The sequence below is a fragment of the Stylophora pistillata genome, chromosome 9, assembly GCF_964205215.1.
Source record: "Stylophora pistillata chromosome 9, jaStyPist1.2, whole genome shotgun sequence".
In the NCBI taxonomy this organism is placed as follows: Eukaryota; Metazoa; Cnidaria; class Anthozoa; order Scleractinia; family Pocilloporidae; genus Stylophora; species Stylophora pistillata.
Genome location: NC_142527.1, coordinates 27,032,593 through 27,049,367, shown reverse-complemented (window position 1 = coordinate 27,049,367; position 16,775 = coordinate 27,032,593). Strand labels below are relative to the sequence as shown.

At 39.4% G+C, this 16,775-nt stretch overlaps 1 protein-coding gene across 1 annotated transcript in view; it reads right to left on the bottom strand.

Moving 5' to 3' along the window:
- Window positions 1-16,775, bottom strand: part of LOC111322420 (protein KIBRA) — a 17,702-nt gene extending 927 nt beyond the window's left edge. Inside the window, exons 1-20 of the mRNA XM_088732743.1 lie at window positions 16,365-16,775; window positions 12,569-12,609; window positions 12,160-12,228; window positions 10,077-10,171; window positions 9,549-9,605; window positions 8,989-9,171; window positions 7,984-8,241; window positions 6,788-7,081; window positions 6,394-6,566; window positions 5,815-6,295; window positions 4,734-5,252; window positions 4,244-4,315; window positions 3,949-4,029; window positions 3,280-3,405; window positions 2,611-2,910; window positions 2,070-2,222; window positions 1,677-1,784; window positions 1,094-1,231; window positions 831-904; window positions 1-485 (exon numbers count right to left, since the gene is read on the bottom strand). The exon at window positions 1-485 is cut by the window's left edge and continues 927 nt beyond it. Of these exons, the coding sequence (XP_088588869.1) occupies window positions 407-485; window positions 831-904; window positions 1,094-1,231; window positions 1,677-1,784; window positions 2,070-2,222; window positions 2,611-2,910; window positions 3,280-3,405; window positions 3,949-4,029; window positions 4,244-4,315; window positions 4,734-5,252; window positions 5,815-6,295; window positions 6,394-6,566; window positions 6,788-7,081; window positions 7,984-8,241; window positions 8,989-9,171; window positions 9,549-9,605; window positions 10,077-10,171; window positions 12,160-12,228; window positions 12,569-12,609; window positions 16,365-16,492 (3,429 nt within the window). The 5' untranslated portion in view covers window positions 16,493-16,775 and the 3' untranslated portion in view covers window positions 1-406. The remainder of the gene's footprint in view (window positions 486-830; window positions 905-1,093; window positions 1,232-1,676; window positions 1,785-2,069; window positions 2,223-2,610; window positions 2,911-3,279; window positions 3,406-3,948; window positions 4,030-4,243; window positions 4,316-4,733; window positions 5,253-5,814; window positions 6,296-6,393; window positions 6,567-6,787; window positions 7,082-7,983; window positions 8,242-8,988; window positions 9,172-9,548; window positions 9,606-10,076; window positions 10,172-12,159; window positions 12,229-12,568; window positions 12,610-16,364) is intronic.

The following is a 16,775-nucleotide window of genomic DNA, read 5'->3' as shown; positions in this document are numbered from 1 at the left end:
ATCGGTGATCCATTTGTATAGCGAAGCAAGACAAAAAAAAAAAACGTTAGTTTTTATACTAAAAAAAAGAACTACCAAGGAGATTTGCAACTAATCACCAAGTGAATTGGCCGTCGATATGCGCAAGGGTGTATCTGAGAGCTGTAAAGTCTTCCTTTCTTTACTCGCCTTTGCGTACTTTTTTCAAATTCATCAAGAGGCACCACCTTTCACTCGGTTCTCCTGTCGTTTGCTGACGTTAATTTCATTAAGATGACTTCAGTTCAGATAAATTCAATATTCTTCCTAGCCTCATTATCAAAACGAGGCCCAGTACAAGAAAGAGCCAAGTAACATAGGCAGCAAGACTCGTTTTGACAACGAGACCAGAGGTAACACAGAGGTAACTTGAACGTTTCTTCTTTCCTCATACCCAGTGAGTGTCATTAGCATTTGGATTCCCAGGCGACTTGATTTGTTTGTTATGCAAAGGGCTAACTCTATCCCTACAAGAAAACCCAACAACAAACTAATGAATCACAATCACAGATTGAACCCAGCGGTAAAGGTTAACATTTGAGCTTGTTAGAGCGACTTTTCTCAGGATTTCAAGGTCCCATGCCTCAAATTTCAAAGCCACTATAAACTAAAATATGCCATGCCTCTAAACATGAAAATTTGAGGTCGTTCCTTTTTCTTGAACAATCATCTAGTGATAAATTTTCAAAGGTCTTGAAGTTCCTAGTGTAGTTTAAAAACGAGCCGACTCAGCAGTGAGAGAGTCGATTTGAGCTTGATTCTGATTGGCTGAAACGTAATACGCCCGCGTCGTAGCAAAGACACCTTCTTACCTTAAAGCCTTGTGGCTTCTTCTCGAGTAAGGGCTTCTACCTCGATGTCCAGGCACGGTAAGGCTTTTGAAGGCCTGCAAACAACAGAGAAAAGGTCAGAACAGCTGTGTGGCTCCTGCGTGACCCAACTATCGTTTAAGTCTGAGTAGTACTCACTTTTTATGTTTTTGTTTACCTTTTTGCCACTTAAAAGTTCGCAACAGAATCAATAAAAGTTGATCTGCGTGCAAAAATTAGTCAGTAAGGTGATTATATCGACTCACATCTACATCTCTGAGTAGAGCTTGAAATTCTTCGTTCTCCTCCAGCGACTTTGGAATTTCAGTGCATCCCCCGTCAATTGCCTCCTCTATTCGTCTTTTCAGCTGTGACAATCTTCGAATGTCATCGTTTACCTGCAGCTGAACATACGAAATAAAGTAACGTTAGGTTTCCTTAATGTAAGCCACAGTGACCTTGTGAAATAACATGATTTGGCTGGGAGGGGTAAAGTAACCATGTTTTCATCAGTGAGGGGAGGGGAGAGGAGGGGAGAACAGGGGTTAGCCGATGACCTGATAGGCAAATATACACAGTGATTGCACTAAAAGCCAATGATTCTGTGATCCCAAGAAACAGAATTTGGCCGTCATCCCCACATGAGTCTTCCCCAATGGATTCGCCATTTTTAACAAACGGTACACCATCTTAAGATGCATGCTCTCCCCAGCGTCCTAAGGCCATGCTACATTATTTGCTTATCGAGTCCCCACGTTACTTGGTCTTATGCTTCGCACATCCACGGATAGACAGTGCCTATCGCCGATGTGAAAGGAAAGTTTCAAAACGAATTTAGAATTCACCAACCTGTTTAGCTTTAGAAACCTCCAGCTGAAACTCAAGATCGACAGCCGTTCGTGTATCAAGATGATTAAACTGTTGGTACTGCTGTATTCCTTGCCATGACATTGGACGCTGTCGGTGGAAAAAAAGAATCCAAGTTACAACTCGCGTTAAATGGCAACCCCTATGAGACGCAGTGGCCTCATGCTTTGCGCGCTGGTTGTCACAAGGAGAATCGGTTAAACAATCGAGTTTCTTTAGTTTGGGATCATTTCCTTGATTCTCGCGACCTTAATGATGGATTCAGGGGTGATACTGAAAGAGAAATTGGACGCAAGTCACTCCTGTGAGTTAAAGAGTTATTCATCACATATTGCATCCTTTTATTATCTGTACGTGATCTTAACTCGTAATCACCTTTTTCCGTCTCATGCTGGTTCTTTCCACAGACATTCTCACAAACGGACTACCTTCCGTTTTCCGCGCGGTACAGTCCGAGTTACTGCGATTGAGATTTATGTCGCAAACCAGCCGACTCAAAGACATCCCATGAAGCTCGTCGCATTCCCCCTAAAAAAAAAAAAAAACAGTAACATTAACGTCGCTCTAAAATCGAGTAGTGGAGGAAAGGACAAAACACCAGTTAGATGCAAAGACAATCGGAATCGCTTCTTGCCCGAATGCGTTGGACAGTATCTATGGGCTGTTTTCTTTGAGATATCACACAAGCCTTCTCGTGTTGGGTGGCGGTCCTTTTTTCACGCCACCCTTATCTCTCGTAAATGGGTGACTCGAGTTTCCTGCACTCGTTTATTCGTCCAGAGGAATCCAGTTCTCAGTGGTTCGCGGTTTCAATCGCCCGCTGCGGAGGGTTGGGTTTAGTTTTACCACAGTGCAGCGCGAGACAAGTCTTACTTTACATGCTTGATTTTAGTAATACCACCTAATTTGAACTTACGTGGCTTGGAAACGACAGCGGTTGAGGATCAGAAAACTTTCGCGAATAATTCGACTTCAACATGTGGGGTCTGGGGCGAGCTACAGGCGATCTATCGAAGTCGCTGTCTCTATCCTGTAGAGAGCCTCCGCTGATGACACTATCGCCTTGAGACTGCGCTCTTTCTACCGGCCTTCCAGCGGTGCGCTTTCGAACGGGTAGACTTTCCACTCCCTGATTAAGTACCTCTTGACTCACTGATCTGTAAGGGATACGTTCGAATCCAACCGCTGACTCCAGACTTAATGTTGAGCCCTCGCACTGAAATAGAGAGAATGGAAAATGTATTAGTAATATCACCTGTAGAAACGTGTCAGGGTTTTTGTATGTACAAATTAATGTCTACAATTTTTGCTTGATTAGCCCTGCTTATGGTTCCACGACTAAGGCCTTGACATTAAGCCGTAAAAATGATCAAAAGAGATCTGACTGTCTCTGAAGTGTCTTGATTTGCCATCAAGCTAACTCACAGGACTGTACGGGTAATATTTCCATGAAAAAATCTTGCACAAAGCTACAAATCATTCAGGTTAACAATAGGATTAATCATTCAGATTACCCAGCTCTTTCAGTTTTTGTTAGATTCGCGTGTGCACACAAAATCGTTCTGATTTATTCGTCTACACTCACCCATGAGTTGGGTCGTAAATTGCCTCTCTTTGGCTCACAAACGTTGTCCATCGAAAGAAAACCAATCGCAGGCGTCGTGGTACTTGTCTTGCCATGTTGGTACTTTGCAGCTGCCGACTGGAAGAACTGTTGACGAATAAATTAAGTAGGGACCTTAAGCGGTCAGGACGGCAACGCCAAGGAAGACTTCGATTAAAAAATAAATTTCTACTCTTAGTTAGAATTTTAAAAATGGCTGCATGAGCTTACTGTCTCATACGACGCCACAGCTCAACACCAGCATGACGTATAAAAGCAGCATTGAGTTCCAAATGGAAATTAAAATAATTTGCCGTCGCGATTTCGGTTCGCAGACGACGTAAATTTTGGCGATTTCACGTTGTTGTTTTGCATAGGACGGCTAAGAAATGTACAAAGTTTCAAAATGCACGTGCTGGGCTATTGATCTGCCAATTAGATCTATTGTTTTTCCACGTCCTCGTTGCCTTCGCCGTCGTGGTTGCTTAAGGTCCTTACTACCCCAACGACTACGAGCATAGCTAGTGTTCGATGTAATTTTGTATGACTAATCCTCCTTAAAAGAACTTAATTCGGTATTATCAAATTAGATAATATGACAAAATTATTAGTCAGTCTCGTGAAGATTGCATGACATATGTGTCAGCTTACCGCAAAGCTCAGTAAGTTGTACCATCGAAATCTGACTGGAGCTTGGCTATTGAAATCCGCAAGACTGATTTGTGCGCCACCCTGAAGTTCAAGAGGAAAAAGTTGTCAGAAAAACCTTTCAGCCAGAGAAAGTTGCCATGGTATCCTATTACTTCGATTTCTCTTAACTAGTTTACAAGGAAATAACCCGTATCAAGGAGCGAGACTTATTATCTAAATCACGTTTGAAGGGCTAACATATTTTTATGCGTAATTACAGTTTCTTTTTATTTTTGATCAAGAAATTTTAACTCACCAGAAGATCTTCTGTTTGAAAGCTGGGTATGACGTGTAGGTTCACCTGGAGAGTTTTACTTGACAGTTTACTCTACAAAAGGCAAAAAAATTGAATGTGAATTAATTTCCCTCTGCAGCACAACTCTGCCATCTCAAATGCAGGATATAACGGGTTAGAAAATAAAAACACATCATTAACTCAAGTAACACGAAATACAGTGAGGGTATGGAAAGAAATTTGTAACTCGCCTTCAATCAGCCAATTACTCCGTTGGCAAGTCAGTCAGCCAGTTAATCAGACAGTCAGTGAGTGAGTGAGTGAGTGAGTGAGTGAGTGAGTGAGTGAGTGAGTGAGTGAGTGAGTGAGTGAGTGAGTGAGTCAATCAGTGGTCAGTCAGTCAGTTAGTCAGTGGTCAGTCAAGCAGCGGTCAATCAAACTATCAGTCAGTCGATCGGTAAGTTTATAAATCAGTGGTTAGTTCTTCAGTCAGTCAGATCAGTCCTCTTACCTCAGGGACCGGAATATGAAACTGTTCCTCAAACACAGGATTGTCTTGATAATCACAACGCTTCGTTTCCATAACGCAGCTTTCACTAGGCGAACTCGGTAACAAGACGGCTTTTGCGAACACTTTGCTCTGCGTGGTGTTGCCAAGAGCCTTTAAACCCTTTGCTTGATCGATACACACGATCAGAACTTCGCGATCAACATCATACGAGAGTCCAAGTTTCATCTGAGCCGTGTCCACACTGTCTTCGTCGAAGTCCCCTCTTTGAGCAGCTTTTAGGTTCTCTTGAGATGCGTCAAAGACTCCGCTATCAGCCGCCACGGATTCGTCAGAAGGAGCTGCGGTGACGGGCCTAGTCCCGGTTGGTGGAAGATGGATCTCGCGTCGTCTCAGCGGAAGCGACGGAATACCTTCCGTGATTGGAGACATGGGCGTGAATGGAAAATTGTTAATCGATTCGTTAGACTTAGAGTCAGCGGTTAATAGTCGGAGTCGCTGCTGAACTGGAATTCCGTCGGCCTGAAATGACATAGGATAAGCTAATCAATGATGGGTACTTAAAGCGCTGGTCCGCTAAAAGGGTTTCCTTGGCAAGTTTTGACTTGAAAGGTTTTCAATTGCAACGTTGACACACACACACACACACACACACACACACAAAAAAAAAAAAAAAAAAAAAAAACCGTTAGCATTTGAAAGTGATTCCCCATGTCCCTAACCTAGAATGCCAGTTTTTTACCACTTGCCAAAGGAAAAGTTGTTAATAACAAAATTTGTGAGTGGGTGCAAGTCGCCGAGGTAAGCACAAAAAGGGAACGAAATTTTACTTCGGCAAGTTTTCCTTTCTAATGGTCTTTCGTAAGTTTTCTTTGCTGATAAATAAAGGATAAAAGGTTTTCATTCCCAACTTTATTAGGCGGGAAATATTGCATGCATGAAAGTTTGGCTTCACCACTGTCAAACTTGCAGGGGTAGGAAAGGGTTGGGAAATTTTTACAATCTTCATATTCAATTGGAAGGAAGCAGGGTGTTTTCTTTGCGGACTTATGAACTGAAAAAATGAATCATGAGTAAAACAAACCTGGGGAAAACAGCTCCTGTCAAGCTCTGTCCCATCTAGACATGTACTCTCTCCCTCTGTGGCTATGACACGAACGGTGGCTGGTGAATTCGTCGGAGAGAGATCGCTTGTATTCGGAGAGATCGGCGGCGATTGCGTAGACGAAATCGAGTCGCGTGACGATAGCGAGACCTGCGACGAGTTGCTAGCGCTGGGGTGATTTGCCCTCCCGGATGTCGGCGTGTAACTTGTGGCTGCACCCGTTGTGCGCACTTCGTAGATCGGTTGACACGCAGGGTGAGGCGAAATCCCTTGAAGCAAGTCCGTCACACGTTGATGGAGCTCTCGGAGGTTAGGCGCGTCGCCGCTATGATTCAGATCGGGATAGTTGAGCGAGTTCAGGGAGCCTCGGCTGGAGGCGGATAAAGATCCTCTGCTTCCGGACAAGGAAAGGGAACCGCGGCTTGAACACGAAGAGACGGAGGGAGTACTTCCAGAAATACTACAAAACAAACCGCCACATTTAAAGTAAGTCTATTGGATCCGGGTGGAAAATCATGAACTCTTTTTCCTACAGTAGAAACCTAACACAAATCTTACTTTCTAAGCCGCATGTTGAGAAGGTTTGTTATCTTGGATTGCTCGGCAAGCTGTCGAACTAACATTGATTTCTCAGCTTGAAGTTGAATTCTATCAGCCGTGACTCGATGAGAGACTTCCCTTGCGTGGCTGAGGTCAGCAGCCAGTTTGTCTTTCTCGTTCTCCAGCTTTTTCTGAAAGAAATTGTAGCAAATCATTGTGAGTAGTCAGAAGACAAGATGACAACAAACTGAGCACAAAGAAAAGCGAAGACAAAGCTTCGTAAGAAAAACGGTCCAAACCTCACTGGGATTGCTGGTAGGAGTGCTTGACTACCTTCGAATTATTCAGTCAAGACACTTCGGTGTCAGAGATATCTAAATAATTGTCCACGACGCCTTCATAGTCAATTTACCTTTTCTCCCTCGCTTTTGACAAGAGATTTTAGGCGTCTAATTTCATCTAGGAGAGTTTCTTTCTCTTGCAGAAGCGTTGGCCTCGAATTATTATCGTCTGCCATTGCTTGCGTAATTCTTTCGTCCAAACAAGTAATTTCACTTTGCAGCTTCGATTCATTTTTCAGAGATTCTTTGTATTCTGCCTTTAATTCTTGTTTATCCCGCACGGGGAGATGTTCAACGGCCGATTCTGAGCCAAAGTCCAATTGGGATCCAACACTCATTCCCACTCCAGCTGAATCATCTTTGCCCTACACAAAGAAAGGATTTCAAAAATTATGGCACTTATTTTACTTCTTTCAATGTATCGGACGTAATAGTGACACCACACGCAACTTGGTCATCTGCGTTTTCCGTGCTTTAATTCGTTGACCCCTGAGACTGATCAGCATCTAATTTCTCCCTTTAATATTACCCCTGAATCACACGTTAAGGTAAGATAAGATAATGACTTTATTTTAAGAGGGTAGCACGAAACAGTTTAAATGCAACTGGTGACCCTGTGGCCCTCTATCCACACCCACCCCACCCCAGGGGAGGACATCCATCACACAGTAATCTCGGGCGTGGGAAATTAACGTCTCCTGCCCCTAACCCTACAGGAGACGGGACCTCCACTTATTCGTCCTTAGCCGAGAAAACTAGAATATCTAACCATTTCTTGATGTTATAGAAAGGTAGAAAATTCGGACCCTCGACCTCCCGCACAACAGTCCAGCGCTTTATCCATTGAGCTAACCGGGAGGCGGTATAAAGGTCACGAGAATAAAGAAAATGATCACCGAGGTTCTTGATTGTTAAATACATTCTCCTTGTCAACACCTAAGGACAGGTATGGAGAAGAGTATAAAGAATGTATGTAGTGATGTTAGAATGTTGAGCAGTCTCCATCTGCTTGTTTTTTTTTTTGTTTTGTTTTATTTACTTATTTTTTTGGCGGAGGGGGGGTATGGTTTTACAACACTCCATCAATTACGCTACATTCAGAACGCAAAGCTTGCAGTAAACTTATTTAAGCATCATTTTTCTGATTCAGACATGACGTAATTGCTTTCACTCTCGCTAAGCTAAGCTCTCACGATGCAATAGCATTACCACGACTCCATACATTTATGCTTAATGTATTCCAAGATGGCGATCGATATGGTCTTACCATGTTCGCAGATTCAGGCTGTGAAAGTTTATCTTTGAGTCTCAACAATGCCTCAATAATTTCATTTCTTTCTTGCTCCTTTGAAGACAATATTCGTTCTGTACTTGTTACTTCCTCCAGTAAACCCTGTACGTCCTCCTTCTTGCAACCTTGACGGGAAGACAACTTCCTATCAATTTTCTTCAACGTTTCATAGCCCTCTTCTCGCGCCTGCACTTCTCCAGAAACTGCTTCCATCTCGGCTTTGAGGACTTCAACCTAGGTTTAGACAGGGCCTACAATTAACCCCTTCACTCCCAAGATCTCGCGAATAATTCTACCTACTGACTGCTAAACAATTCTTACGATGTTTGTTCGAAGAATTTGGTATTAGATCAAGTAACAATACTCTAATAAATATTTTTAATGAGTCTCATCATTTTTCTGTTTGATATTGTATTGATATTGTGGGGAAAAATTCTGCGCTGGTCACTCATGGAAGTGAAAAGGCTTCGGTTATAAGAACTACAAACAATATTTACAAGTAAAATATAAATAAAATGAAACAGGCCCTCAAAATAAGTGCATTTGTGCTGAAACGCTTCCTGGCCCCCGTGTATGAATGACAATACTACTGCCTAACTATTTGTAGATGCAACTTAAATTACTTTGCCCAGTTATTATAATTTGGAGTTTTGTTTGGAGGGTGGAGAAGTAGTCGTTAGAAACTTAGAGCTTTAGAAAGGAGAGGAGGACAATGGGCCTTGATGACCAACCGCTGTTCAGGAAATGAACCCGCGGTCCTCCTTCGAACCGTAGAGCGAAGACCGAAAAAAAAAAAAAAAAAAAAAAAAAAAAACGGCAGCCTACAATGTACATATCGCGTTGTTTACGATTTTGTACTTTTTTGTCGTTTGTCTTTCCAACATAACTACCATTTCCGAGTCTCTCTTTACTTCAAACAAATTGCATCTGAACGTTCCACAAGTTCATAATAAAAGTTCTTGCAAAGAAGGAAAAACATACCCTCGACCTAGCCTGGGAAATCTCCTTCTTCAGTTGGTTCACATCGTACTTGCTTGCTATCGAGCTAACGGTCGAATTCGACGAAGAAGAACTAAAGCTTCCCTGCTTAGCATGTTTGCTGGTTTGGTCTTCCTTTTCATGCCGTTTCTGCATCTTTTCAAGTTCTGAGGTCCAAAATTGAACCTGATGAAAAAAGAAGTTATTCGGTGAATAACACATGCATACATATTACTATACTATCATATTTTTCGCAACATAGTGTAATAATTCGGGCTTTCTGTGGTTTAATATGTAATAATAAATTATAAGTAAATTGAACTAAATTACCATAACTGTACAGCTGTTAATCATCATTCTTTGAAAAAAAAAAAAAAAAAACTTGAAAAAAATTCCTAAATCACCTGGCTGTGAGTAACATTGAAGCTATAGACAAATAAGAAATATTAAGGAATGAAAAAACAGTTTAATTCATTCCAGAAACTTCATATTCATCACAATATTTAATGCTTTTTTGAAACATTATACACATCCTCTTTCAAACAAGTATAATCTTCTTGTACCTCTTCACAAGCCACATCTAGTCTCTTTTGTTTCACATCTTTCATGTGTTGCTTTGCCTACAATTGAAATTCACAACGTTTGTTAATCACAAAAGGTGTGACAGGATTTACATTTTCTTTACTTTACACATACCAAGAATTCTTACTTTCTCTCATAAGCAAACGAGCATCAAATAATATATTTTCATCACTTATTCCTTTTCATTTGACAAAACATGGTATTACATTCTCAAATGACTGGAGCCCATTTCTACAAAGAGTTTTAAATGGGAACTATATGTGATAAACCACCTGCATGTAAATGGTACTTAAGGAAATCATTGTTTGACTAAAGGGTAGAAAAAAACACTCATAAATTTTTGTGTTAATGAAACTAACAAAAACAAATTCGCTATTGAGTTATAATCCTTTTTATTGCATGCAGTTGTTGTGTGCACATGCGTTAGGTCATGTGCAGTTCTGTGAGCAAACAAGCAAATAGCTGTCATACCAGTAATTTCTATCTGTGAAAAGCAGCATTTTTCCTACCTTCAAGTCTGATTGTACCACTGCTAAATAGTCACAAAGCATGGTCTCTCTCCTCTTGCGCCACTGTACTCTAGGATCCTCATGCTGTTGTGATCCTACACAAGCAAACAGAGGATAAAAACAAGAGATATTTAACATCACGAGACACAATTTGTAAACAAGTTGAATGAAATTGATTCAAAACATTCCTATTTGTCCTAAATGCCCCCCCCCCCCCCCCACACACACACAACCCATCTTGCAAAAACCAGTGGACCTGCAAGGTGAAGACCTTTGGAGATTACATAACGTCACAATGTTATATAACTAAAAATTGCTTCAGGCAAATTATGATCACTATTTCATCTTGCCTAAAGCTATTTTTATGGTATGAATAAAACTAGAGAAATGTATCGAGCAATTTATGGATACAGCTTTTTAATCAAAAGGTTTGCTTTGTTTGTTTGTTTGTTAAAAACAATCCACTCTGTCACTTTGTTTAATTTGTCATCAGATTTTGACATAAATTAACAAGTGAACACAAAATTGTGATGCTTGGGATGTTGTGAGAACATAGAGGGTATCTTTAAAAGAGACTTATAGGCTCTTGCAAAGGCCTGATAAGTTTACATGACTTGTATATTTAAAAGAGTGGAGAAACCCATAATAATAAACACATGTAACAACCATTTTTCAAAGAAAAAACATTAAAAGCTGTGGGTGAAAGCAACATTTCTCTGCACAAATGATATCAAAATAATTGATGAGCCAAGCACTCAACCAGAACAAATTTGCTGAAGAATGATTGAAATGCAGATCACATCAATTGACGATAATAAACAACCTGGTCAGATTACAGGATGGAAAGACAAAATATCCACAGGACTGGAATTTATTGGTACAGTGCCATGTTGTTAAGTATTTGAGATCCGGATGTCTAAAGACGTCTAAATCAGAACTTGACACAAATTTGTACCCATCAAAATGACAAATAAAAGCAACAGTTCTGGAACAGTTGATGACACAATCAAATGACTATGAAACCAGTTGCCCTCCCTTGCAAATTTCTTTCTAAAGCACAACCCTCAGCAGGGGAGACTTTTCACATAAGATGTTATGGAGAGAGTACATGAGAATCATCTTACTCAGAAGTCTATGATTCTTTCAAAATGCAGTGCTTTCAATAAGACCTGGCACCCGCCGGAGCTCCGGCGGCTATTCTGTTGCGAGTCGCCGGGTATATTTCACCGCGCTCAAGTCGCAGTCGCCACGCTAAGTCGCAATCAAGTCGCTCTCCGGCGGATGTTGTACCGAGATAGCCACCTATTTCAAATGTTATTGAAAGCACTGAAAATGAGTCATGTTTGAAACTATTTATTTTTCACTATAACATGATTTATTGTCAAGCTCATTTGTACTGGTAATGCATAATAAATGATAAATGCCAAAAGTATTGCACAAAAATTACAAATAATGGGTAAGATCCTTGACAAGTAAAGGTCCATGTATTTTTTTGTGAATAATGATTTTGTTTGGAGGTACATTTGAAAAGGAGCCTCTCCTCTTGAGGACCACGTACATCACAAATTTTGGTCTAGCATTGATTGTTCCAGACAAAAGGCCCATATTTCTTGCAGTCAACTCTTTTTTAGGATTGCAAGTAAAGAAGGGATCAAAAATGGTTAAAAGAAAAAAAAAAAAACCACCTGAATTGGGAATCATTAAAGGCTAAATTAAAGTTTCTGCTAAGCATTCCCTCATCTCTATGCAGGGTCTTGTACCCTTTCCCCTAGCCAAAACTGTGTCCCCATTGACCACTTTCAAAAATGGCTGCTGGATTAATATTCTTTTGTTAAATTTAAATTAGCCTTTCTGGCCTAGCTTGAGATAATGTATTCTTTCGAATTTTGTACTGGAGAACGAGGACAGAAAGGCTAATTTAAATTTAAAGAAAAGAATATTAATCCAGCAGCCATTTATGAAAGTGGTCTATTGAAATAATCAGTTTCCCTTATAACTTCCATGCACTCGCGTAACATGATAATAAAAACTCTGTCAAGTATTATTACAAAAAGGAAAAAAAAAAAGTTAATGAAACCCTTACCAGTATTGTGATCAATAAAGTAACTTCCAAGAACTTTATCATTGAGTTCTTCCCAGCCAAATGGTAATTCTGCAATAGATGGTAGATTGATTGGTGGAAGAACTGACTTTTCTATGGTGGCAACATACTACATTTATAAACATGTATGCTAACATTAAAAATTAATCATTTTTTATTTATTATCATTTCAGAGTTAAGACACCACAGGTACATGAAAGAAGCTACAAAATTGTGGGTTTTAGATGATCAACATTTACTAAAACAAAACCCAAACTTACAATTGTGATGTTGCAATATTCAGGACATCTGCTTAACTCTGCACAACTAGATTGAAATTTGTGCCTATCTAGACCAAGCTTTTGCTAATGCAGGGGATAAAAATACATGGAAAAAAGGCTCAAAATCTCACCATTTCCAACGCAATCAGCAAAAGTCAATGGCTTTGTTAACCTATACAAAAGAAAGGAGGATTATTGAAACAGATATGACTGAGGGGGTTCCTCAATCAGGGTTCATACACTTTTGACCAGCTAAAATTCCGTGACTTTCCATGACCTTTTGAAAGATTCCATGACCTGTTTGTAAACACTCTCCCAATACGTGCTTCTGTTTATTTCTAATGAAATTAAATCTGATTTTTGGACTCGTCAGTTAACTTTTCAACTTTGGGTCTTATTGCCTTTCACTCTTAGAGAGCATATTGATTTTCCATGACTTTCCAGGCCAGGAAAACGAAATTTTGAAATTCCATGACTTTCCAGGTTTTCCATGACCTGAACGAACCCTGTCAATCCCAGTAAATTCCTAACAGCTATATATTAATCACTTAACAAATATCAGTGTCTTTCTTGGAGCTGAAATTTAGCTGACTATTGACTATATTTTTGCAAATAATCAAATTTTCTTTCTCACAGCTGTAGAGACTTGCAATGAAACAAAGTTTTAATTGATAAATAAAAATTTTCTTAAAATGAGTCATCTTATATAAAAAAAAAAAACAAAAGCCAAACACTAAATAGTGTTTCTGGAAGCTTTAAAGAGTTTTGCATATCTCATTTTTCTTTTCACTGCATGATGGATAATTCATTCAGGAGGACACAGAACAAAACTGAGAAGTATATAGTTTCTTGCTCATTTGACTGGAACCCCCGCCAGTGGTGAGTATAAAAAATAATTACCAAAAGCTGGTGAATTTTATGTGGTTTGGGGTCAAGGCATCTTTAAGGCTGAATGCCAGACATGTCATGCTAATTATAAACAATAAAGAATAAACATCATGCTTTTTGTGCTTCCACCTGTTGCAAGTAACAACACTGCCTTTCCCTAGATTATAAAAATCCTGTCAACAGTCTGTACACACTTATGAATTCTGAAATATCAAAAAGTGCTGTGATAGTATAGCAGCACCCAGTTCTTATCGTATCATTATGTAAATATTTTCTAAAAGGTATTTGCTGTGTTAGAGAACCTTCTAGAAATTCAATTGAATTTGTACAAAAATACTGTGCTTCAGTTGAACAATGCATACCTAGAGCACTTTCTAAAAGGATTAGTTATACCATACAATAACAAGTTGTCCAATATAGCCCAGATATTTCGTGCTTGGGGCAAAATTGGCAGTAACTGACAACAAACCCGAGTGAATATAATTATTCCAAAGAATTAATAGACACACAAACCCTGGGAGACATGATAAAAACAAAGTTACATTCAAGATTATCTGTGTAGTTTGTGTTTATGTAAGCTTCTGTCCCATTTAAGTCAGCAACAATATCTGCTAGTATTTTAAGTGTAACATGCATATGTACATTCACTAGGTTTTTAGTCTCAAACTAACAATGTTACAAAGTCCATTGAACCATAAATGACTCATTTACTACCTCACAGAAGTCAATCCATAACAATGAAATTGGGCTATTGATATCAATTCTGCTATTATAGTATTGGATCATCTATTCAAAAGAATAATTTCATTTTCTAAAAAAAACATTTTGGTGTTACATGCATGGGGATCTGCATTAATTTTTGAAAAACAACGTCCTCCAAAATAAGTAAACAGGAATTTTAAATCCAATAAGAACCAAAATAAAATCCGCATACCTTGAATACATCAGAAGGGTAATACATTGCTTATACCACCTGGTGTTGCGACCTAACAAGTGAACCGCATCTGTTGTTCACCTTCATCAGAGCATTTCAAATTGAAAGAGGGAATTGTAACATGTGACAAAAATATAGCCAAGTTTGTTCCTGTCTAGTTTACACTTTACTCCTCGTTAAGCTTGATAAACAACCTCCTAAATTGTATTTTAAATCCCATCAAATAAATGTCATTGCTTTTAACTAATCTTATTTTGTTTAAAAAAACAAGGGTTTTAGGCATTGGAAGTCATGGAATGGACCTTGAAAGCCACAGACATTGTCTGGATGTTTTAAAAATTTTGCAGGATTCTCACCACAACACCACAATGACTGTTGGCATATGCATAAGAACAGTATGCCCAAAGCTCGACCATGACATATGTTCCAGGGGAGAAACAGATTAAATAATTTAATCATGTTGGCATGGTGCCCAAAATAAGAAGCTTTGTCAAATTCCTCCATTTAAAATTTATCCTGTTGCACACTTTCTACCATTTCCTTAAAAAAATTACCACAGAGGTGTACAATAAATACTAATTACTGAAGCAAACAAGGTCACAATCAAACCAGAGTATAATTTGAGCAATTAGATATGTCATGTTGAATTAAAAACGAAACATAGTTTCTGAGTTTGAATTCATTTGTCATCAAAACAATACTCGTAAACAGTAGGTAAGTTTTCGAATTTATAAAATCCAGGACATTTCAATACTGGTGCGAACTTGAATATTTCTCCATTTCTTTTAATGTGGTATACAGCCGATATGCAAATTTGCCCCGCCATATCGGAAATTATTAAGAAATATCCTTTCAAACGACGACTACGACGAGAAAGAAACAACAAATTGGTTATATCGGGGAGCTCCTCTGATGTTGGAAACCAAAATCATGAAGCAGCGGCATAATTTCGCGTAAAACGTGGCCGATACGAAACAATGAGACATAATTTGTTATTTTTAGATGTAGGTAACGTGTTATGATAAGCTTTCATTAAAAATATATGTTGTTACGGCTTATGTCCCATGCGTACTAGTACAAGGGGTTTCTTACGGAATCACTGAAGACGTTAGAACATACGGTTGGTTGTGTATCTAAAACAAAAGAAACATTTCGTGCCTAGAGTTTACTTCATCGAGTAAGTCTCATTTACAACTTAAAAAAGACAGCGATCAATCCAGTGATATAGAGTGAGAACTCAAAGTCACGAGGGTTTTTAATTCGCTGACGGTCGCTTCCCTAGAAACAGTTTGAAATGCACAAGAAGACAAGGGTGGTATGGAGAGAGGTATCCATTCACGTCAAATCCTGAAACCGGTCTTAAAAATAAGCAAAACTACCCCAAAAACGACGTTGAAAGTAACGAATGAAAGTTATCGCATTAAGCCATTTCTGGTATTAAATATAAGCTCACTTTGACGTACCAAGGTATTCTTCCAGCACTTTACAATTGAAGATAAGTAAGAACTTGGCGTGCAGAAGTTCACGCAAGGTTCATTACATTTCGAGGCCAGAAACGAAATTCTTGGTTTCTTAACGAATGGAACCGATGAGACGGTCGATTTCTCCATTTTAGTCGTAAAAAGGTTTCTACATAGCTGAAATATTTGGAATAAAAAGCTCAAACGGAAGAATAGAGCGGGCATAGTTGAAAACGTTGCACACTAGACCACCTTAACTCGAGCTTCCAAGCAATCACCACAGTTTTGATTTGAAGATAGAAAGTAGAAATCACATATAAAATCTTGAAGTACACTTTGGTGGGCAATCTTCCCTATTTAAACCGTATACATCGCCGGTAATGAGTGAATTCCATAAAAATAGCATTAATACTTGCGGATAACAGACATACTCTACACATAGTTTTGCAAAACACTGCGAGATCAGAAACCCTTTTCGCCGAAGAAGCGGTCATTCACTTATCAAAGAAACTTTAGAATGTTCGAATGATGATTCTGCGAGCCACATGGAGAAAATGACCGCTTGAGCTTCGGGAAAATACAATCGAAAACTAGGTTCGACCATCATTCTCGCTACGGTTCGCTAGCCCCTGTCTTTTCACTTACCTATCTCGCGGATCGACCCAAGAAGTTTGTTTCGTGTTGTGATCGATGTAATAAATTCTTCCATCGAAGTCTCTCGCTTCTTCCCAACCTAGTGGAAGCGGTACTTCGCATGTTTTCTTCTTTGGCATGGCGTTTTAGCCACACTTTGCAACCCTACTCTCTACTGGCGTCCATGTTTAGCTTACTGTGATCACACTACAGCGGTTTCTCGATAATTTGAATTCGTCAATTTCGCGGCCATGTCAGTTCATTAGCATTGTCCCATAGTTGGAATTCCGCGTCACACATCAAACCACAAATTCTGCTAAAACGAGGGCCAAATTTGCAGAGGCCCGTAGGAATTCGCCTCCATATGCATTCGAGCCTTCCAAATTTATGGTCAGTCTAGTATTTGGACAATTTATTATTCGG